This window comes from Astyanax mexicanus, chromosome 3, assembly GCF_023375975.1.
Source record: "Astyanax mexicanus isolate ESR-SI-001 chromosome 3, AstMex3_surface, whole genome shotgun sequence".
NCBI lineage: Eukaryota > Metazoa > Chordata > Actinopteri > Characiformes > Acestrorhamphidae > Astyanax > Astyanax mexicanus.
This window is the reverse complement of record NC_064410.1, coordinates 19470461-19495548: the sequence shown is the minus strand read 5'-3', so window position 1 is coordinate 19495548 and position 25088 is coordinate 19470461. Positions and strand designations below refer to the sequence as shown.

The 25088-nt window shown below is 38.4% G+C and overlaps 1 protein-coding gene across 5 annotated transcripts in view; it reads right to left on the bottom strand.

The window, feature by feature from the left end:
- The window catches only part of ptprua (protein tyrosine phosphatase receptor type Ua), a 558925-nt gene that overhangs the window by 246454 nt on the left and 287383 nt on the right, over positions 1 to 25088 (bottom strand). For all 5 annotated transcript variants that reach the window (XM_049476164.1, XM_022682961.2, XM_022682962.2 and 2 more), the window contains exon 4: positions 5865 to 5946. In XM_049476164.1, coding sequence (XP_049332121.1) covers positions 5865 to 5946 — 82 coding nt within the window. The remainder of the gene's footprint in view (positions 1 to 5864; positions 5947 to 25088) is intronic.

The window sequence follows — 25088 nt, the reverse complement described above, 5'->3', positions numbered from 1 at the left end:
GTCAGAGTAATGTCAGTAAATGTGTGAATAAAATGTGGAATATCATGTGTTCATTTTTTTTTATATTATGTAAAAAAAGAAGTGTAAATAAATGTGGAATACCACAAGAAAAATGTGTGGAAAAAATGTATGAACAAATGTGTGAGCAAATGTGTTAAAAATGTGGAACAGCATGTGAAAATAATTTGAATAAACATGAAAAATGTGTGAATAAATGTGGCGAATGTGGAATACCATACAAAAAAAACAAACACTTTTGGCCATAAAATCATATGGCAAAATTCTATTTTATATCCATAAGTCTTAAAATATTGTTATGCATATGAGTATATATAAATAGTACATTAAAACTGTGATCATGTGTGAAATTACAAATTACAATTACATCCCACACAAACTCAACACACACCGATGAGAAGCAGCAGCTAATCGTGTAGAGCATGCTCTCAACCGGAAACAACTGTCCACCTTGGGGACTGCATCAGGCAAGTATCTCCATGTTTTTGGACTGTGGGAGGAAACCGGAGTCCCCAGAGGAATCCCATGCAAACATGGGAAATTCCACCCAGAGAGGGACTTGAACCCAGGACCCCAGCGCTAGGAGGTGCACATGATTGCAATTTTTTTTATATATGCTTTTAAATCTGTTTATTTTCCACACATCGTCGCTCTCCAATGAAAAACAAGTATCTCCATCTTTTTTACATTTTTAGATTACTACATAATTTCAACAAACCAACTGTCCCTTACCCTGCGTTCACACTGGAACGCAACAAGTCGCTTGTGTCGCCCCGCATTTGTAGCTTGTGGGCGTGTCAAGCTCAACGCGTGCGTTTATCATGGTCCAGCCTCTGACAAGAAAAAAGGCACAAAAAAAGGAATCGCTTGGCCCCTTTATTTTACAGCTATAACTCCCAAACTTGCTGGACTCTTGGCCGTTTCTGCGATTTACCTGCGCTGGAAACGCAGCCGTTACTGCAGATCGACGTGGGTCCACCCCGTTCAACAGAATGAACAGAGAAAGTAACAAAAATTCAGAGAGCAGAAGCTTGAGGACGTCGGACCGCCTTGTTTGTGATTGGTCCAAAGAAAAGCTAAAAGCCAATCAGTTTAGAATGTCGCTTCACTGCAACATAATTAATTTGCATAAAGTTGAGAAAAACTTTATGCTGCGTGTCTGCGGCAACATATTGCGCCCTGTCATAGGAAATGAATGGTCGCCTGTCGCTTTGTCGCTTTCCAGTGTGAACGCAGGGTTACACTGAGTCAAATTTTTTTGATGTATAAACCAATAGAATGTCTCCAAAATGACCTAAAATAAACTGTTTTTACATGGAGTTCCATTGAAAATTAACTAAGTATTATCTCTTTTCTGTAAAGTTGCTGTACTGAAGATACTTGTTTTTCATTGGACAGCGACAATATGTTCTAAACATGATATTATATAAAAAAAAACCCTAATATGATATTCCCAAATATTAGAAATTACTTATTCACCATATTACTTTATATGTGGCATTTGTAGTGAATTGAAGCATATTTAACTGCTACTAAAAAAAATCTTCATCATAATAATTCTGGTACATTGACTGGAGATTCATATTAGTGACACGTTTATATAGTCAATAATAAACACACACAACATGTTTAGACAATTTTCCTATTGAAAAAATAAAACTAAAAAAATAAATACTAATTCTGCAGCGTGAGCGTAATTCTAAAGCCCTGGTCTCTCCCACCTGTTGCTTTAGCTACAAGTGAATCTCCACACAGAGCTGACGACCCGTGGCCTGGATCGATCATGCCGGCAGGGGGGCAAGAAGTCATGTGAAGCCCCCGTGATGTTCCCTCATGAGCTGAAATTCTCAGACGCTTCCTCTCAGTGTGGAAAGATGAAGAGCCGGCGGTTTCTGAAGAAACAGCCTCGGTGGTCCCTTGTGAAGTGCGCGGCTTTTGATGTCGCTGCTTGAGAGTAATAAAGCAGGTTTTGGACGTTAAAGACGTTTGTGACGGCCGGGTAGGTGGCCGTCGTTTACTACTAGCTTCAATCAAAGTCATTTTTAGTGACCTTCACTTATTTACAAGGACTCTGTACTGTTTACAGTGGTGTTTTAATAGGAGCATGCACTTCTCATTATTTTCTCATGATTCATTTAGTCTGAACTTGTCAAAAACTCCACTTCCGTTTTCCCCCAGCATTCGGATGGTCATTGGTTATTGCGTTTACGTATATACACTTTCCTCAAATGCAATCACAAAGAGCATTAAAAACGTTATGATGAAACTGGCTCTCATCAGAGTTTTTAGCCTCTGCTTAAGTTAACACCACCCAAGGTAAGAACCAACTAAAGTATTTTTGGTTTGTTTAACAAGTTACTACATGATTCTTATATGTTTCTTCATAGTCTGGATGACTTTAGTATTAATTTACAATGTACGAAAAAAAAAAGAAAAACATCAAGAACATTGACTGCTAAAAAAAATAACGTTCCAAAATATTATTTTTATAGTGAAAAAATAATTTTTTTTTATCACAAGTCTTTTTGTGTTATAAATAAAATTGAATGAAAAAACAATATTTTCACCGTTTTAGTCAGAGTGCTATTATTGTGCAATATTGGCACTCCTGGAATGTCTCTCAGCCAATCACATTGCAGGGTCTTTTTTATCTGTTATATAATACTGACCTCAGGGTGCTGAGTAACAACTGTTTTTTAACAACTAATCCTGGATAATACATACTTTTTTTCATAGATCATTTTGCATAGTCCTGGACAAGTCTTATCCATGTCAAGCAAACTGATCCTGATCCTTTAATTGATCATTAAAAATAAATTGGTAACACTTTATAACAACTTCATGAATATATCATTAACTAATGATTAATAACTGTTATTTTTCACAATTTAATAAAGTAAAAAGTTGCTATCACATTTGCAAATACTAATGAACGCATTGGCAACATGAAGTGCAATTGTTAAACATTTGCCAGGTTTAAAATTCGGATTTATTAGCAATTTATTAATGTTCAAATTCTTAATTATTTAATTTTAATTAAGTTAATGATTTGCTAACATTTTTAATATGAATATCAATGTCATGTGGGAGCATTTGTTAATATTCAAATTCTGATGAACTACTGCTTTGTTCACATCTACTGAACATTAGTTAAAAATATATTATATATAATATAATAAGTTATTAGAAAGTGTTACCGAAAAATTACTTTGAACTATATATGTAAGTAATATGACTTTGCATACTTGCATACTTATAAATACATACTTAAGAACTAGCTTATAAGCAAGCTAACTGTTCTACAGTTATGGGTCCGCATCCAAAACAAACAAACGAAGAAAAAAAAATGCAAAAAATATATATATATACATTCATGTCATCATCATACAGGAAACTGATGTTGGGGCAATTCCGACAACTACCTTGTTAATTGAAACTATTGTAGGGAGCCCTAAGAAATCTCATATCTGCCAGCTGATTTTGATGTCAAAGTCCAACACTTCATTTCTGATACAACAGTCTAAAAATCAAAGGTGTGAATCACCACTTGCTGCTGCTGCTGCTGGCGGCTTCTGGTCCTGCAGAAAGCCAGCAGAGCCTAATTAAAGTAGTTTCAATGCCACATGCACCTTCAGCGGGGCTAATGGACTACAGGACAGCGGGTGAGTGCATACGGCCCGACCTCCTCCTACAGCAGAGAGAGCTGGAGAGGGAGGCATGTGGACAAGGCAAAGAAAGGAGAGAAGAATGGCTCTGTATGTGTGCGGCCAGAGGAGAAGCAGATTAAGAATAACACGTGAAGCGAAAGAGTGGCCAAGCCAAAAGAGGAAATGGCTTGAGGAAAAGCCTCAGAGGAAATGGACATCCAGAGGGAAACAGACAGAAGAAAAAAAAAAGATGAACGAGTGAGAGGGGCTAAACACATTCCCATCAGACCCCATTCAGATCACCTGGAGCGGCAGAGAGATGCTCACAGAAGCTTTTTGGGTGACCTGGCTTGATGTTGATCTTATCCAGGTCAGAAAAAGTCAGGAGTACACTGTGGGATTGTTGTTCAGTCTGCACTATAAACTCAGGATTGATTTTGAACTCAAACAAATGAAGTGTTTCATATTTCCAAACACTACACAACTAATCACCTAATCAACTAACTTTAATACATTTCTTGCACATGCTCATTTTGACTCTTAGTTCCACAGGGTTTACTGAGCATTTCTACTCAGCAATTTTGCCTGATGTTGGTTGTGCTTTTTGCCTATTGGGCGTGTTTCAGTGTGTAGTCATTCTCCACAGGCTGCTGATGCCTTCTTTATATACCGTATTTTTTAGACTATTAGGTGCACTGGATTATAAGACGCCTTAAATGAAACTAGAAAGTAAGTCTACATGGAAGTGAGCAAGGGTGTTGCCATGTTTCCCTTCTAATAGGGAAGCTGGGGGAGGCGCTTAAGTAAACAAAACTAAAAAGGAAACATTTCCCTTAAAAATAATTAACATAGCCAGCTTTTGTTAGCAGCACTAGCCAGCCCTGGTTAGCAGCGCTTCTCAGCCGTGGTTAGCAGCGCTTCTCAGCCGTGGTTAGCAGCACAAGCTAGCCGTGGTTAGTCGGGCTACCCAACTCTGGTTAGCAGCATAGCCAGCCTCGGTTAACAGCGCTATCCATAGCCAGCCGTGGTTAGCGGTGCCAGACAGCCCAGGGTAACAGCGCTACCAATAGCCAGCCTTGGTTAGCGGTGCTAGCCAGCCCTTGTTAACAGTGCTACCCATAGCCAGCCCCAGTTAGCAGTGCTAGCCAACCCCAGTTAACAGAGCTACCCATAACCAGCCGTGGTTAGCAGTGCTAGCCAGCCCTGTTTAACAGAGCTGTTTAGCTCCACTAGCTAGCTGTGGTTAGCAGCAATAACTCCCTTATACTCTATAATTCATCAGAGCAGCTTTACAGTTCCTTAAAACCTGACAGGTAGAGCTCATCTTCAACTTAAATAATGAAAAAAAAAATATTGTGTTACTCCCACATAGGTGAATTTAATTAATATAAAACATGTAATTTACAACTTTTTCAGTTGTGTCACTAAAAAGTTGCTGATTCTCAGCAAAAGTGGGGCTTTTAAGAGATTGAGTCAAATGAATAAATTTATTCAGAAAAAGATTACATTTAGTGAGGTGTTCAAATCATCATCCACCACAGTGACATCTGCTGGGAAATCAGACCCTTTACCTTTAAGTTTTTCTTCAAGTTCAAAATGATCCCTTTTATTTCATTAATGATAATGATAATGATATTTGAGAAGTTTTGCGACAGAACATTCTGATCTCGCTCTGATCAGTTGCTTGCACTTTAATTCATACTAAATTCGCAAAAAAGTTTGGAAACGTTTCAAAAATGTGTGCCATAGCAAAACCTGTTTTTGGACAGTCACATGGATTTTTTGTTTAGATACAGAAGGTGTGATACAAAGCAGTGTAATGAGTTACTCTGATTTAAATCAATCGATTCAGTTCTTGACAATCTGAGTATCACGTTTGACATGACTATAAATGAGTCCATATAAAATCATGAGATGGTGAAAGTGAATATTTGAAGTTTGTGTACATATGAAAAATGTATTATGTGAATTAAAGATTTCTAGTTGACACAGCTAGTCAAGTTTTTTTTTTTTTTCAAAACTTAAAAGTTGGCCTTAAAACTCAAACTTTTTTTATTTCAGAACTAAGAAAAACTCAGTTAGGAAGTGTGAGATACCACACAGTCTGTATATAATCTGCTATGACTTTAAAATAAAAAAGTTGTTATGTAGTGTACCCAAGGTTTAGGCTGTGAACACAGTGTTTAGAAAGGTACTTACAGCACGGGTAGTTTAGCAGCACTATGTCATCCAGGCCGATGTAGCCCTTCTGCTCGGCCGACACCGTGGCTTCAAATATGACCTGCGGGACAGAGGGACAGAGGGACAAAGACATGTGAATAATCACGTGTAGGAGTAGACCTGAAGTTCACTGTGTGAATCAGCAGCTCGTTTCTTTCTTATTCAGTCGTAATTGGAAGCAGCTATAGAACGCGACCCCAGATTCACCCGGCTGGAGAAGAATATCTATACCCGCTAACAAGTGTGCCTCTTGATTCATTGGCTTTCTTTTGTCCCTGTAACTAAACAATTGTAATTCTTGATTCTTCCCTGCTGAGAAGCCAAACTTGCTCTCAATTGGCCAATTACAGTTCAAATTCTCCTCATCATTCACCCTGCTGACATGCCCTTTAGCCACACCGCTAACAAAGCAGCACAAATTCAGCCCAGTCCCACAGACGCACAGTGGAGAGAGGAAACGGAAAGACAGACGTGTGGACGGACGTTTGTTCCGTTCTTACTTGAGTTCTGCTAAGAAATTAGACTGTTAGTAGTATAGGGTCCAATAAAATCTGTTTTATTGTTTGGCAAATTCCGGTTTCATTCTTTTTCTGTTTTTGTTTTTTACCATTTTTCCCCCACACTTACAAAGTTTAAATTTTAACTTAAATCAAAATTGGCCTTGCTCCCTCCGGGTGGGTAGATGGTGCTCTCTCCCCACATCACTCCTAGGGTGATGTCTGCAGCACAGGGCGTCTGTGAGCTGATGTATCAGAACCGAGTCGCTGCGCTTTCCTCCAAGCGCGCTGTGATGCTGCTCAGCAATGCTGCATCAGCAGCAGCTCGAAAAGAAGCAGTGGCTGACTTCACATGTATCGGAGGAAGCATGTGTTAGTCCTCACCCTGCTGGTGTGTTGGGGCATTACTAGTGATGGGGGAGAGTCCTAGTTTGTGGGTTGGGTAATTGGCGGTGTATATACATATATATATTCTACCTCTTCACAACTTTACAACTGATGCTTTCAAATACATTAAGAGAGCATTCTATAGCTGCTTCCAATTACCAGTCAAAAGTTTTGAAACACCTTCAATTTAGTAGTTTGTCTTTATTTTAAAATGGTCTGCATTGTACTAAAGACATATTAAGGACATCCAAACTATGAAGAAAAAGCATATGGAATTATTTAGCAAATACAAAAGTGTTAAACAAACCAAAATATCTTCGATTAGTTTTATATTTTAGACTCTTGAAAGTAGGCACCTTTTGCTTAGATGACAGCTTTGCATATCTTGGCTGGATTTTCTCAATTAGCTTTTTCAGCTAATTACTTGAATTTCTTGTCCTTTTTATGTGTTTGAGAGCATCAGTTGTAAAGTTGTGAAGAGGAAGAGTTGGTAATCAATGAATAGCTCTATTTGAGTAATGTTCTAATACATATTATGGCAAGAACTACTCAACTAATTAAAGATACAACTCCTCAAGTACAGTTACAAAGACCTTCAAAAAAGTTATAATAAAATTTCCCAGGAAAGGAAGACCAAGAGTACCTCTGTTGCACAAGTTAAGTTTATCAGAGCTACCATCTTCAGAAACTGCTTGTTAACAGCTCCCCTAAATGCTTATATTTATAATTATAAATATTAAATGAGATGGTTGGTCCAAACCTTTGACTGGCACTGTATTAAATCATAAGCCTTGTATCATGATACATAATCATAGTGTCAAGTTCTTGCCGATGCTCAGCCCTAGTTAGAAGTGCTAGCAGCATACCTGTGCTAATGCTAGCTGGAGCCTGGTGCTGCAGCGTTGCTAATATATGAGAGGTTAAGTGTCTGATGGGATCAATATGACGAGTTCTGGGCAGATGGAAATGGACTGGGCCGGGCTGAAGCCCCGTTCTCCTCTAATTTATTTTTATTTTCCATTCTTATGTGCGGCTGTTAGAGATGTTCAGCCGATTAAATCCACCATTCATCTGCCGTGAACGCGGCCCTGCATCGATTGGCCTGTTGTTCTCCGTGACCTCGCCTTATTATAGTTGCCCACAGGATGATAAAGAGAGAATGTGTGTGTAGAAAGAGACAGAGATAATGAGAGACAAAGAGAGAGTGAGGGTGATGAAAGAATAATGCTCTTTGCCATCTGCTTTATGACAGACAGATCAAAAGAACAGACTGAGAAAGCAGAGAGGTTGAAAAATTAGCGGCAATCAATACAACATGAAATGGCAGCTATCTAAATATAACACGGGAAGCTGAGTCACAGTATAAATCACTATAATCAGTTACACAGAAAATCCGAGCATAGATAGAGAAAAAATGCTATTTAAAGAGGTTAGAGCATATATTTGTTCTCATAATTATGTTTTTTCTTATATTCAAGGCTTATTTATAAAGTTAGTGTGGCTTTTTGACTTTAAAAAAGTGAGAATTCTAGATGATTTAACTCATTTAGGAGCACTTTTTAACTTTTTAATGGCCATTAGAAGTTCTGTACTGTGTTTAAAAAATAAATTAATAATAATTAAATATATATATATATATATATATATATATATATATATATATATATATATATATTGTTTTTAATGAAACACACATCCCTTTTAATTTCAGAACTAAATTTACCCTCAAGTCTTTTATTTGGAGACCTCTGATTTCAAATAAAAATAAATCTTAGAAAATGCGGCTTTAATTGTTAAATAAACTCTATTTTCACAGCATTTTTTTCGTAAATGTGCACAAAATGTATAATCCTTTTTTTTTTAGTACTATAATACTATAGTACACACAGGATTATAAGGCGCACTATCAATGGACATCTTTTTTTTTTTGGTCTATTTTCATATTTATTCATGGCATCATTTCTATTCGTGTCAAATGAGCGCTGGATGTTAATCTGTGTATTTGGGTTTATTTACAGCAAGCTTAAATTTTCAAATTTCCACTAAGACTGGGTGCTGTAGCATTAGCATTAGCATTAGCGACTAACTCCTAGCACTACACTAATGGACCCTGAGTGTTCCGGTGAGCCAGGGTGACGTTAGCTAGCAGTTTGTTGCATGTAGCTTGTTTTAACACAGATAATGCACAGGATACTTGCCTCTGAACCTTGAAAGAGCTAGCGCTTAGCGCAGTTAGTGGCTAATGCTGCTCCAGCAGTGCTAGCCAGGATTAGCGGCAGGGTACAGGCTGATAATACTCACTTCTGAACAGCAAAAGAACTAGCACTTAGCGCAGTTAGCGGCTGGTGCTAATACTGCTCCAGCCTTGGTGCTGGAGAACTTGACTGACACTCCCTTATATCTCTGCACTTCAGCAGAGTGGCTTTACTGCTTCTTACAACCTGACTGATAGAATTCATGCCTGATTAAAAGGTGTACTGACATTTTTTTGGAAAAATTAAAGGATTTTAAGTGCACTTTACAGTGTGAAAAATATGGAAGTAAATGTAAGCGAGCATGTTTACTGTACACCAAAGCCACAGCACATTCAATACAAACCAGGCTGTGTTCATAAAGTAATGATGTCATGTTGTTTCAACAGGATGTATGGAAATGCTGTGCTGTTGTGACATTACATAAAAGTACATCCAAAACAGCTTTTTCTTTTATTCCAATGCTGAATGTTTACGCTGTACAGTGAACTCTGAAAAGTGCTGAAGAATGAAAAGTGTGGCAGAGAGAGAGAAAGAGAGAGAGAGAACTACAGAAGATAGGAAAGCTCTTCTCAGCACAGGGCAGGATGGAGAGAAACGTAAAATGTTGCTACACTGATATTGGCAGTCACTGTAAGCCTGATAGAATCTTTAATATTTGATAAGAAGCAACTCTCCTCAATAGCAGCGATTGGAGCCTACGCAGTAAATGCAGCACACAGGAAGCTCTCCAACAGGAGGCCCGCTGCTGAGAGATGCTCGAGATGATGCCAGACCTCAATTTAATGTCACATGTCTCTGTGCATCTCCTTTTACCACCACCCACAAAATACCTACTACACACTCAGGGCCATTCCCTGCTGTAGGAAGAACAGACGCTTGCTTAGAGCCTGAAAACTGGTAAAAAAAAAAAAAAAAAAAACAGGTTTACTATTCGGACTATTCAGCCTACAGCCAGGCTTTTCATTTTAGTATTTATTTTTGGTGTATCTCTAGTTTTTGTGCATCTTGGCATGTTCTCCTCCTCCACCAGTCTTACACACTGATTTTGGATGACTTTAAGCCACTCCTGGTGCAAAAATTCAACCAGTTCAGTTTGGTTTGATGGCTTGTGATCATCCAGATCATCTCTAGTTTCTGTAGATTTGTTTCTAAAATAATTGCCTGCGAGAGCTAGGCAATATGCCGATGCATTATCATATCATGATATGTTATGTTTTCATCATATTGATAATATGCTTCAATAGGCATATTGACTTATTAAAGTGCCACTAAACTCTAAACTATATATTTTAATTAACAGCTGAAATGTGTTCCTTTAAATGTACGTGAAACATATCAACATATCCTTCTTAAAACCTTATAAACCTTTTCTAACCTTTAACAAAATGCTTTTTTGCTGTTATTTCAACCTCTGCAGGACCCTCTCAGGTTCAACTGTGCTATAGGCGTGGATGATGTGTCCATGTACTTTGATTCATAGACACATCACAATCTATCAGAAGCACACTGTTGCTTCTGCAGCTCAGCTAATCAGCTCTCCCTCCTACCCTGCTTCTAAACCCATACATCACCCAGTCAGCTAAAATCATTAGGTTTAGTTACCGTTTAAATATCACAAAACTTTAGCATAGTGTACCCATAGTGTTCTCCTCCTCCACCAGTCTTACACACTGCTTTTGGATAACTTTATGGCTCTCCTGGTGCAAACGTTTAGACAGTTCAGCTTGGTTTGATGGCTTGTGATAATCCATCTTACTCTAGATTATATTCAAGTGGTTTTCAATTTGGTAAAATCAAAGAAACTTATCATTTTTAAGTGGTGCCAACATATTTCTCTCCAGAAAATCTACGTACTACAGGTTTCACGTTATGTTTAGGGCAGAGGTTCCCAACCCTGGTACTAGAGCACACCCTGTTCTGCACATCTTCTCTTCTTTCTCTGCTTTAAATGTGCTGTATTTGATTTCAGTCCAAAATACTTTGTTAAAAGAATTAAGTGAACGTTTCTTCATGATTTGCTGGCTCTCCAGGCTGTTGGCATGCTGGAAAAGCCTGGTGCTCATACTCAGCTCTGGCTGTGTAAAATAGGAAACAAAAAATGCCCCATACTGAGAAACACAACACTATCCCAGCCAATTAGCAACAGGGGTATTCATGCTTGTGCACAGATTATGGGAAAGAGAAGAGGCAGGGGCAAAGACACGTATAAACATATCATAGAATTCACAATGGTGAGAGCATGACAAGGATGTGACTATTTCTTTCTCAATAAATAAGCAATGATTACTGTATTTTTTAGACTATAGGGTGCACTTAAAATCCTTCAATTGTTTCAAAAATCGTCACTGCACATTTTGTGGCTATTTTGCCGTTCAGAGGTGAGTATTACCTGCCTGTAGCCTGCTGCTAACCCCGGCTAGCACTGCTGGAGCAGCATTAGCATTAGCTGCTAACTGCACTAAGCGATAGCTCTTTCGCCATTCAGAGTTGAGTATATTGCATACTGTAATCTGCGCGTTTGTCATGTTTAAAACAAGCTACATGGGACAAACCACTAGCTGATAGCACCCTGGTTTACTAAAACACTCAGGGTTCCTCAGTGTATCGCTTTTGGGCAGCATTTACTAGAACTTACCACAGCTAATGCTAATGCTGCTGCACCCAGCCTTATTGGAAATCTGTAAATCTAAGCTTACTGTTAATAGACAGAAGCGCTTTACTGACCCAAGTAAGCAGTTTTCAGCAGAGAAATCTGTGTAACATTCAGTGCTCGTTTGACCTTAAAAGGATTACAGTTTAGTTTACTTAGCTTAGCTGTTTGCAATAGATAATCACAGCAGTTGTAGCATCAGTTTAATAACCCTTGACATTCATGAATTTGATGAGCAGATTCGGCTTAGCAGAAGCACTAAAGAAAGAGGTGTGTCTTAGTTTTGACGTTGAGTTCAAATATGAACAATATCAGAACAGCATCTTCTAGAATCAACAACAGCATCAACTTAAATACACAAAAAGCCGAAGAGTTTCCAAAGATAGAAACAGACTAATCTGATACCAAGGACAAGACAAAAAAAACACAGGAAACCACTAAGCACTCAACAGGGAATGGTTGGCAATACTTTGCAAAGTTTATACAGCACTTTATATAAACACACAAATTTTTAACTCAGGAGAAGCCTGTTAATTACAGGGGTTGGACAATGAAACTGAAACACCTGTCATTTTAGTGTGGGAGGTTTCATGGCTAAATTGGAGCAGCCTGGTGGCCAATCTTCATTAATTGCACATTGCACCAGTAAGAGCAGAGTGTGAAGGTTCAATTAGCAGGGTAAGAGCACAGTTTTGCTCAAAATATTGAAATGCACACAACATTATGGGTGACATACCAGAGTTCAAAAGAGGACAAATTGTTGGTGCACGTCTTGCTGGCGCATCTGTGACCAAGACAGCAAGTCTTTGTAATGTATCAAGAGCCACGGTATCCAGGGTAATGTCAGCATACCACCGAGAAGGACCAACCACATCCAACAGGATTAACTGTGGACGCTGTAAGAGGAAGCTGTCTGAAAGGGATGTTCAGGTGCTAACCCGGATTGTATCCAAAAAACATAAAACCACGGCTGCTCAAATCATGGCAGAATTTAATGTGCACCTCAACTCTCCTGTTTCCACCAGAACTGTCCGTCGATTCAATCAATTATTGTGGTCTAAAACCAGGTGTTTCAGATTCATTGTTCAATCCATGTAGCTGATTAGCTAGATAAGGTGTACAGGGAGCAGGGCAACCCTATCCAACTGAGCTTATTAACATTAATACACAATAAAGATTTTGAGAAAAGTGAATTTATCATTACAAATAGTACAAATAATGATCTGCTTCAATACTTTATCACTCTGTTTTATCTAAGTTAGTTTACTTTTTTCTTATGACAGAAAAAAAAATGAGCTTATCCATGATATTAAGGGGAATGTAAGCTAATCAGAGGTGTTCTAATTAAAGAGGCGTCCCTCATTAATGCAATATCATTAAACATTCCTCCCTTATAGAGTAAACCGGTGTGAGCTTTCATAACGGGCTGATGCATCACCTGAATATCAAGGTCACTCTGGCAGCAGCGAATCTGTTACACACAGCCTTCGCTTCATATGTGACGATAAGCATGCTGGCACAGGCGCAGCGTGAAGGTGGGAACTGCAGCATCGATTTGGAAATGCATTTGATTTCACAGAAAAATGATCAGTATCAAACTGGGGTAACAGCGGTGACAGGTTAAGCCATCAGCCTGCAGCAAATATAGGCAACATAGACAGAATAATATCGTTGCCTACAGATGACAGGCCTTTGTGAAATGATGGTGATATGAATATGGAATATATGATTTCCTTCATGACCTGTTTCTTTAAAAAAATAAATAAAAAAGCTTTATCATAAAGGATTAGTGGAGTGTTTGTCACACTTTTGCTACAGTCCATCTCTGAATGACATTACACTCAGCCAACCAGTCCACTATCAGCCAATCAAAAATCTCTCTGTCTCTCTTTTATTCCACATTTTATTCAGTTTCATTCTCCTGAATGCAAACTAGTTTGTATTTGGATTCCATACTGTATTTTAGTTTGACTTGTTTGTTGGTTACCTGTCTGTATTTGCTCATGTCTTTTGCTCTTACCTTGACTTTAGTGCTCTGTTCGGTATATTACATTACATTACATAAAGTGAACACTTTTATCCAAATTGACTTTAAAATAATGATGTACAAAAAAATATATATATATATTTATATATTAGGCAGAACCTAAAGAAGACCAAAGGAAAATAGTGGAATAGAAGAGAAAAAGGAGGGAAGAAGGAAATGGGGCAATAAGTAATTAGTTTGTTAGATGTGTTAGGAGAGTACTGTATTTTTCGCACTATAAGGCGCACCTAAAATCCTTTAATTTTCCCAAAAATTGTCAATGCTATTAGGAGCAGTAAAGCTACTCTGTTGAAGTACAGCGTTATACAGGAGTTTCAGTTTAGTTCTCCAACACTGAGACTGGAGTAGCATTAGCATTAGCCACTAGCTAGATGTAGCTCTAGCACTAGCTCTTTAGCAGTTCAGCGGTAAGTATTATTGGCCGGTTGCCTGTTGCTAACCCTGGCTAGCACTGCTGGAGTAGCGTTAGCATTACCCACTAACCGCACTAGCTCTTTAGCCGTTCAGAGGTGAGTATTATCGGCCTGTAGCCTGCTGCTAACCCTGAGTAGCACTGCTGGAGCAGCGTTAGCATTACCCTCTAAGCGCACTAACTCTTTAGCCGTTCACAGTTGAGGCCTGTTGCCTGTTGCTAACCCTGGCTAGCACTGCTGGAGCAGCATTAGCATTACCCACTAACCGCACTAGCTCTTTAGCCATTCAGAGGTGAGTATTACTGGCCTTTAGCCTGCATGTCTACCATGTTAAAACAAGCTACGAAAGATGAACCACTAGCTAATATCGTCCTGGTTGACCAGAACACTCAGGGTTAGCGGTTAGCTGTATATGCTCCAGCCTTAATGCTGGAGAAATTTGAGAATCTAAGCTTACTGTATAAAAATGGAAGTGCTTTGCTCAGCCGAATAAAGAGTTTTCAGGAGAGAAATCTGTGTAGATTAACATCCAGCACTCGTTTTATTTTTTTTAAAAGGAATTTTTTTTTTTTGAGGATTACAGTTTGCTTATTTAGCTTAGCTTTCGTTAACTTAGTTATCCCCCTCCGGCCATCACCCAGTAGCGAGAGCTGCTGAATTAGAAGGAAAACATTTCGACACTCCTGTTTCGTACTAGTGTCATTTAAAATGCACTTTATAATCCAATGCGCATTATGTATGAAAATAGACCAGAAAATAGACGTTAATAAGTTGTGCGTCTTCCAATCCAGTGTGCCTTATAGCGCGAAAATTAGGTGCTCTTTGAAGAGCTCTGTCTTCAGGAGTTTATTAAAGACAGTGAGAGATTCTCCTGATCTGGTAGTGGAAGGTAGTTTGTTAGAGGTGTTAGGAGAGTAAGTGCTCTTTGAAGAGCTCTGTGTTCAGGAGTTAATTAAAGATAGTGAGAGATTCTCCTGATCTGGTAGTGGAAGGTAGTTTGTTCCACCATTGGGGAACTCTGTATGAGAACAGTCTGGATTGCTTTGGGGTAACGTTAGCCTTTAGGAGTAAACGTGAGTAGGATAGAGCCTGAGCCAATATATGGCCTTACTATAGTGAACTTGCTTTATACATTTTCTTTTTTATTTGTATTTACGTTTTGTTTTTATGTTTTAAAATACAGACTACTAAATAAGGAAAACTCTTTAAAAAATTAAATCAGATCATTGCCAAAACCCAGAAATACAAGAAAGCACTATAAAACAGAGAATAGTTGGCAATACTTTGCAAAGTTTAAGTAAAACTGAACCAATGCTGAACCAATGCAAACCACATGATTGAGTGAATACATGTGAATCTGATCGGTACTCTGATGAGTAAGAACACGGAAAAAGAAAAAACAGTTATATAGGTTGTGGGCATGTAACAACTGAATACATGGGGTGGTGGATTGTGGGAAATGAAGACGTGTTGACTACAACTCTACAAATATTGTCATATGTATTTGTGGTTATTAGCCACTATTCACTATTAGCCACTATTAGCCACGCCGTGTTTGTCTGAGCCGCTCCATTAAATCGGGTTGTTTCCAAAAGGTCCCTTACATTTCTGAGATGGATGAAGAAAAGCAATATTCTTGGGAAAATATATATAATATACAGTATATTTCAACTTTTGATTAGCCACCCACAGCTGAAGGACAATAAAGACTAACCTATTGATCCAACCTATTGATTGTTGCTTTTTATGAGAGGCTGTTTGCTAGGAAACAGGAAACAAATAGCAAACATTTCAGAATAAAGACCAGTGTATATCTACTTCAAGACACTTGCTGTGATATTCAATGTAACTGTTGTGCTCAATTATATATATATATATATATATATATATATATATATATATATATATATATATATATATATATATATATAAAGAAAACAAACATTTATAGAAGAAAAACTCTTGCAGAGTTTCCTGCACTTAGCTATGCAGTACAGCAATGATGGCCATGACCCAGCATAAGCTGCCAAGACAATCACAAGGAGTTTATTGCAAGAGTTTGGCTCGGACAAATCAATCTCGATTAATTGAACTCGCTGCAATGATTGCAAATGCAGTGGACGTTTCTGAACAGGTAGAATGAAAACTCCAACATTATCCCTCAAGTTGTGGAAACAGGAACTCTATGACGGCAGATCAACTATCCTCAGAAACTTCAGGATGACGCAGGATTTCTGGATTTCTTAGCATCTTATAACCCCTTCTTCTACTTTAATTTCATTACTTGATTGGATAACTTTATCTGAAGAATCCAGAAATAACTACAGTGGAGGAAGAACTCGAGCACTGATGGCAGCACTGGACATTTTCCACAAAGCTACTGCACCAAAATGGTAATAGCATAATATAGCGTAATATGTGTGGTACTGCTATACTTTGTCATGACACATGTCATGGAACAGGAACTAGTATTGTGTCCAATGAATTTTAAAGCTGAAGAATGCCAGACTTCACAGTGAAAATGCACATTTGGCCTCTAATATTGAACATGGATGTGATTTCTCTCAGAGTTCCTCTGACTGTATTTAAGGAGCAGCTCAAGCAAACATGCCATAAAGTAGCTAATAGTGAATAGTGGCTAGTAGCCACCAATAAGTATGACGACATTTGTAGAGTTGTAGTCAAGACCACATGTCTGCATTTTCCACAGTCCACCATGCCATGAATTCAGCTGTTACATGCCCACAACCTATTAGTCAAGAACTGTATTTTCTATGTTCCTTCTCATCAGAGTACTGATCACATTCGCATGTATTTACTTAATCATTTGTGTATAAATATAGGGTTTGTCTCACTCAAACTTGGCAACGTATTGCCAACCGTTCCCAGTTGCATAGCAAGTGGTTTCCTGTGGTACTATATCTTGTGTACAAAGCAGATTCACAAGTTAGGAGTTGTTGTCCCAAGTTGTTGATTTCTGTCAGAGTTTTCAGCTGTTCACATGGACAATACTAGCCAGAATCCGCCAGTCACAATCATTACCACCCACTGCACTGTCCACTTGGGGTGGTAATACCTCCCATGTGATACAGTGCTTTGAGGAATGTTAAGAAACCATATAAATTTAGCAGAAAATCCTTTGCAGAGTTCTCAGCACTTTTACTATGTAGCACAGAAATGACCAAGGAAACAATGGGAAGAAAATCAAGGAGATAATTGGAAGACTCTTGAAGAAAGTAACTTTCTGCAATGATTGCAGATGGACAGGAACTTTTTGAAGAGGTAGTATTAAAACTCTCATCCCTCAGTTCCTAAGTTCAGAGGAAACACTTACTCTTTACTGGCAGATAAAATAATAATTTTAGAAGCCTCAGGATCAGGACTTCATAAAGCCTTCTTCTTCTTTATTACAGAACCTTTCTAAAGAATACAAAAAGAGCACAAAACAGAGGAGGAGTGGAGTGAAGGAAAAACTTTAACCTCCAAAAAAATTAAAAAGTTATTCCGTCATCATTTCATCTTAAGAAAAGAGACATTGTTGATTTGGTCCACTCAAATATGAGGTAAGTGAGGCAGTATAGTAATACCTTCCATGTGACTCTGTGCTTTCAGAAATATTAATACATAATACATATAATTTGAGCCCTCTTTTATGGGGGGTCCTCTGTGATTTTACTCCCGTCCAGAAGGACCATGAATTTGTTTTTCTCAGACGTCCTCTGAAAAAAAATCACAGGCTGAATTACCTACTGTTTTTTACTGGTCCTTTTTTGGTATTTTAAGTCCCGTCCGGATCCACATCTTAATAAAATAGCTATTGGTTCTCTGCTGTGCACCGAAATTACACTTTGGGTCCAAGTTTCCACGGAGATCCACGTACAGAGTTCTTAACATGTTACTATGCAGCACAGAAATGACCAAGGAAACTATGGAAAGACCATCAATCAAAGAAATCATTGGAAGAGTTTGGCTAGACCAAATCGATGAAAGCTCGATAAATGTAACTTGCTGCAATGATTGCAGATGGACAGGAAGTTTCTGAAGAAGTAGTACAAAAACTCCCATCCCTCATTTCCCAAGTTCTAAAAAAAAAATACTATAAAAAAAAAGCTAAAAGATAAAATAATCTTAGTAACCTCAGGATCAGAACTTCTACAAACCTGTACAAATCTCCCACCTTACCAGCACCAAAGCAACCCCAGACCATCACATTACCTCCACCATGCTTAACAGATGGCGTCAGGCATTCTTCCAGCATCTTTTCATTTGTTCTGCGTCTCACAAACGTTCTTCTTTGTGATCCAAACACCTCAAACTTGGATTCATCCGTCCACAACACTTTTTTCCAGTCTTCCTCTGTCCAATGTCTGTGTTCTTTTGCCCATCTTAATCTTTTTCTTTTATTAGCCAGTCTCAGATATGGCTTTTTCTTTGCCACTCTGCCCTGAAGCCCAAAATCCCGCAGCCGCCTCTTCACTGTAGATGTTGACACTGGTGTTTTGCGGGTACTATTTAATGAAGATGCCAGTTGGGGACCTGTGAGGCGTCTGTTTCTCAAACTAGAGACTCTAATGTACTTATCTTCTTGCTTAGTTGTGCAACGCAGCCTCCCACTTCTTTTTCTACTCTGGTTAGAGCCTGTTTGTGCTGTCCTCTGAAGGGAGTAGTACACACCGTTGTAGGAGATCTTCAATTTCTTAGCAATTTCTCGCATGGAATAGCCTTCATTTCTAAGAACAAGAATAGACTGTCGAGTTTCAGATGAAAGTTCTCTTTTTCTGGCCATTTTGAGTGTTTAATTGACCCCACAAATGTGATGCTCCAGAAACTCAATCTGCTCAAAGGAAGGTCAGTTTTGTAGCTTCTGTAATGAGCTAGACTGTTTTCAGGTGTGTGAACAGGATTGCACAAGGGTTTTCTAATCATCAATTAGCCTTCTGAGCCAATGAGCAAACACATTGTACCATTCGAACACTGGAGTGATAGTTGCTGGAAATGGGCCTCTATACATCTATGTAGATATTGCACCAAAACCAGACATTTGCAGCTAGAATAGTCATTTACCACATTAGCAATGTACAGAGTGTATTTGTTTAAAGTTAGGACTAGTTTAAAGTTATCTTCATTGAAAAGTACAGTGCTTTTCCTTAAAAAATAAGGACGTTTCAATGTGACCCCAAACTTTTGAACGGTAGTGTAACTTGCTGCAATGATTGCAGATGGACAGGAAGTTTCTGAAGAGGTAGAATGAAAACTCCCATCAGTTAGTTCCCAAGTTCTGAGGAAAAACATGCTCTTTTCTGGCAGATGAAGTAATCAGATCCTTTTCAAAAATTCCAGAAAGAACAAAACATGGAGGAAGAACTCATCAAAAAGTTCTTCTGTGTCATCATTTCATTTCATCTTCTTTCTTTCATCAAAAAAGAGACTTGTTGTTGATTTGGATTTGGTCCACGATTCATGTTCCAACGAATCAGGATGTTCTGGAGAGGTGGTCAGCCAGAATAAATCAGAAGCCCAGACACGGCGAGCAGACGAAACCCTCTCAAGCATTCGAATATGAGCAAAGGCTTCTCCTTCTGAAAACTCAACGATCCTCAATCAATAGCAGAGGATTCTGAAATGGGCTAAGTCTCCCGCAGCACGGCCCGATCGGAGGGGAAGCGAGTGCAATAAAGGCCCAATTTGCTGTGGTTAATAATGTGGCTACTTTGTTTTCATTGTGCGCCGGGGAGATTATTTATCTATTATTATGTTCGCGCACTAAAGCTTTCACTTAGCTTAAAATCTGCAGCCGGGCTTTGATTTATCTTAATTGGCAGTGGCCGTCTGTAAGGCGTATTAAAAGCGTGTTGCTCGCCTCGGTTTGTCACCTCGCGTCGTCGGATGGGGTCAGAATGAAAAGCGCCATTAGATGCTACTGACTTTGGCGCCTGCAGCAGATCTGTGTTCATCTCGCCGCGTTACTCATTTAAACAGCCGAGACTAGCTTTAATGTAGCACATTATAATACAAGATACTTACCCACAGTCTGCTCTGCATGTAGTCCAAATCTCAAACGGAGATGAAAATACTTGTTTCGAGTTTCTTCAGGCCCGCAAATACTCATCCTCATCCTACACTCATCCAGACCCTTTTTTTTTTCAGTAGAATCTACAGCGCTGAGAAAAAGCAATCAGTCAGGATGGTACAGTAGATGATCTCAGGAGCTCAGGTACATGGTTTAAAAAAAGTATGAGAACCAGTAGGGCACATCTGATGATCATTTTTTCGAGCAGTCAATTAGTCTATGATTATTTCTGCCATGTCCTCCATCTCTAAAAACAACAGAAAAACAGCTAAACACGAGATTTAAAAGGCATTTAAATGTCCACATGTTGTTTAAACGTGGAGAGTACTGATATTTAATGAATAAATATATAATCTATTGTGTTTAGGGACTTTTGGAGACACAGACCAAGTTTCTTCTGTCCCCAGCACTTTGTGTAATGCAGTACTTTTACAAATTAGCGATTAGTCGACAATGAAATTTGTATTTGACAAATTTAAATACTCAACATGGTCGATTATATCGACTAATCGTTGCAGCCCTAAGAACCACTGCTCTAAACAATAACATTCAATTGTAGTTTCTAACTTGGCCTTTTTCCCTTCCTGTCACTGAGCATGCTCCCCTCCAGGACTACAATCCCCAGCATGCAACAAAAATATGTGCACCCTTTGGGATTACTTGGATTACTTGGAATTCTGCATGAATTGGTCATTAAATGTGTTGTGATCTTCATATAAGTCGCAAGAGAAAGTTGAGCACTGTTGCTACTCTCGCTAATCTAGGCGTGGTCGTCCTGTAAAGATGACTGCAAGAGCACAGCGCAGAATGATCAATAAGGTGAGGAAGAATCCTACAGTGTCAGCTGAAGACTTCAATCACAAGATCTCTGGCACATGCTGACATTTTTGTTTACAAATCTCAAATCTACAAAAAGGAAACAAGAACGTGAGAGTTCATGGGAGGACACCACGGAGGACACCACTGCTGTCCAAAAAAAAAATTGCTGCACTTTTGAAGTTTGCTAAAAAGCATCTGGATGTTTCACAGCAGTACTGGCTAAATTTATTGTAGAGTGATGAAACCAAAAATCAAAAATTGTTTGGAGTGTGTGGAGAAAAATGTGTGGAGAAAAAAGGCACAGCACACCATCATCAAAACCTCATCCCAACTGTGAAACATGGTGGAGAGGGCATCATGGTTGGGGATGCTTTGCTGCATCAGGGTCTGGACGGATTGCCGTCATCAACAGAAAAAAGAGTTTACCAAGTTTTCTAAGACATTTTGCAGGAAAACTGAAGACCATCTGTCCTCTAACTGAAGCTCAACAGAGGATGGATGATGCAACAGAACAACGGCCCAAAACATAGAAGTATATCAACAACCGAGTGACTTCAACTGAAGAAAATACACCTTCTGAAGAGTCCTGACCTCCTGAACTCAATTGAGATCCCAAGAGAGAGAGATTCACATCAGATATCTCAAGAATATTAACTACTGAACTGAAACAGGTTTATGAAGAGGAATGATCCAAAACTCCTCCTGACTGTTATGCAGGTCTGATCTGCAACTACAGGAAACGTTTGGTTGAGGTTTTTGCTGCCAAAGGAGGATCAACCAGTTATTAAATCCAAAGGTTCACATACTTTTTCCACCATGCACTGTGAATTTTAACATGTTTTGTTCAATAAAACCATGCAAATATATATTTTTTTGTGTGATATTAGTTTAAGCAGACTGTGTTTGTCTATTATTGTGACTTAGATGAAGATTAGAACACAATTAATGACCAATTTATGCAGAAATCCAAGTAATCCCAAAGGGTTTATACACTTTTTCTTGCAATGTGTCTAATGTTTTGGACGGACCAAGTTAAAATCATGATTGGGATTCCATTGATATGCTGTGGTAAATCTTAAAAGGTCAAAATATTAACAGGTCAAGCTCATAAAACATGGGTGAGGTTTCTAAATCCCTTTAAATCACCAAAATATACAGACTGTCGCTTTAAATTAGTTTGGACAATCTGACACAAACACAAAACTGGGCAACGGGCAACACTTTTAATAGCACTGTAGCATACAGGAGCACACAGTAGGGGTTATAATTACTGTAGTCCATCTGGTGTTGCACAATCTATCTATCAGCCTGCCATAGATAGTTCATTCATAAATGAGAGGAAAGGGACTACCACAGGGTCAGTACACGGATTATTATTATTTAGATACTTTGAGTTCACATTATGACTCATTTCTGGTTGATAGACTGTTCTCAGTCCAGTAATGACTCCAGCAGCACTGCTGTGTCTGAGCCACTCAGGATAATAAAGCATGCAGAGAAAAATGTACAGGAGTACAGTCTGTAATTCTAGAACTACAAATAGAGCTTGCACATGGACGGATAAAAAAAAAAGTATTTGTTCCAGCTTGTTTTTGCTTTTTTATCATCACTTAATTTTTTTTATATCAAGCTAAGATAACCTGAGTAAATGCAAAAAGCTGTTTTAAAATGATGATTTAATTTGTTAAGGTAAAAAAAAGCTATCCAAACCAATCTGGCCCAATGTGTTTTTGGAAAGCTGAAGCTAATTTCACTTTCTACAATCAGGTCTGTTTACTACTAGACCTGTAGAATCGAGGAACAATTTAAATAGAACTATTTGGACAACATGAAGCAGATAAAAGATCTCAAAAACAACACATCATGCTACTAACTGAAGAAAAAACACATGAGAAAACAAAGTCACTGATTATCTATCAGACTGGAAATGGTTAAAAAGTCATTTCTAAAGCTATTATACACAAATGGAGAAAACGTGGAATACTGGTGAACCTTCCCAGGAGTGGCTGGCCTACAGAAATTACTCCAAAAGGGCATGGACAACTCATCCAGGAGGTCACAAAAGAACCAAGAACAAAAATATTTAAAAATATCTAAAACAAGGGGTGCCGATCAAAGTGCTGTACAATAAGATCAAGTAACACATTCCAAGTAACACATACGAAAGTAACACAAATCACACATATCAAGTAACACAAGATCAAGTAACGCATATGAAAATAACATAAAAAAACTAAACATACAAAGAAACGATGAAACAAGTAAAAACACTAGCATAAAAAAGTGAAGTTTTCATGAAGTACACTCTTTTAGTATTCTTTACCTAACTTGAACACACTTTTAATGCTCTTAAGTATAATTATAGAATTCAGCCCATCGGTTTTTGACCTCAAGCTTAGGCGTACTTGGGTTCTGCAACAGGACAATGATGCAAAACACACCAGCAGGTCTAATACAAATAATAATACAAATAATAATACAAAAAAAAAACGAATCAAAGTCTGATTGAGATGCTGTGATGATCTTAAACAGGATGTTCATGTTCAAAAACCTCTATTGTGGCTGAATTAAAACAATTCTGTAAAGAAGAGTGAAACTAAATTTCTCCACCGAGATTTAATTGTCAGTTATCAGTAAAGCTTGATTGCAGTTGTTGCTGCCAAGGGTGGCACAACTAAGTTATTAGATGTAGGGGGCAAACACTTTTTAACATATGACCAGGTAGGTTTGGATAAATTCATTTCCCATTAATACATGAAAATATCATTTAAAAAGTGTTTTTTTTTTTGTTTGTTTTTACTCAGGTTATATTTTTAACGCCTTAAAAATCATTAATAATCAGTTATAACACCTACGTAGAAAGGGCAACAATATAGATGGCTGTGGGTTCACTATTTGGCAAACAACAGGTCATCTATATTGTTGCCCTTTCTACGTATGTGTTATAACTGATTATTAATCATTTTTAAGGCATTTAGAACCTAATTGTAACCAGGAACCATTAATGAACTAATTGTAAACCATTTATAAACACTTTATAAAGGTAGTCTTATTTTGAAGTGGTACCAAAACGTGTTTAATAATCTGAAAAATGTAAGTATGATAAAAAAAGGGAAAAACAAAAGAAATCTGTAGGGGGCAAATACGTTTCCACAGCACTGCATGCATAGTGCATGCATAGCATGCATACATAGTGACAATGTAGTAGTATGTGGCACTGTTATATACAGTACACGTATAGGTCTTTGTATAGTGTAGAGATTTTACACACATAACAATTATCCATCAGCTAAAAATATCCAGAAATTGACCACTGACAATGGGGCCAGAGGATTACTCTCTTATGCAAATTGTCTATTTTTTCTTGCTTGTTTTTTTTTTTCCATTTTCCGCTGTGCCTGCCTGATACACTCATATCAGTGCCCAGCACACTGCCTCGCCACGTCCATGCTGGAGTCGGGCACTGCTGTGCTGAGATTGGATTGGTCCACCCCTCAAATAATAACAGTGGTGGTCTAAAACTATACGCTCCACTGATGGCCGGGGTACTGGGCAGCTGATAAGCTACTGGGCAGCAGCAGATAAGCTCCAGTCATTAACTGTTAACCTACAAAGTGCACCTACTGTATATACTGTAGCAAGTGTTTCTGGTTTGCTAGTCAGTTGAGGGTAGCTATAAGGTAGACTGGCAACCCAGTGTAGACAGTGTAGTCTAAGTGGAAAATTGGTATAGGGCGAATAGATGATTGTAATGGAAGGTTGGAGGAGATGGAGGGTTGTAGAGTGAAAGGACACTGATGAAAAAGAGAAAAATATCCAAGAAAATTGCATGAGTGGAGAAAGCCATAGATGGTGAGCTTTCCCATGAATCATGGCCACTTTTGGCTTTTGGAAAAGCTGAGATTCCGGGACGATAACGGTAAAAACCTAAGAAACATCGATAATTTTCTGACAGGTAAGCATCGCTCAGAATAAAGCCGACGGCTGCTTGCCTGTTGCAACCTCAGGAACCCTTAAACATTGTGTAGCTTTTTTACTAGAACAAACCAAGATCTGTGTGGCTGC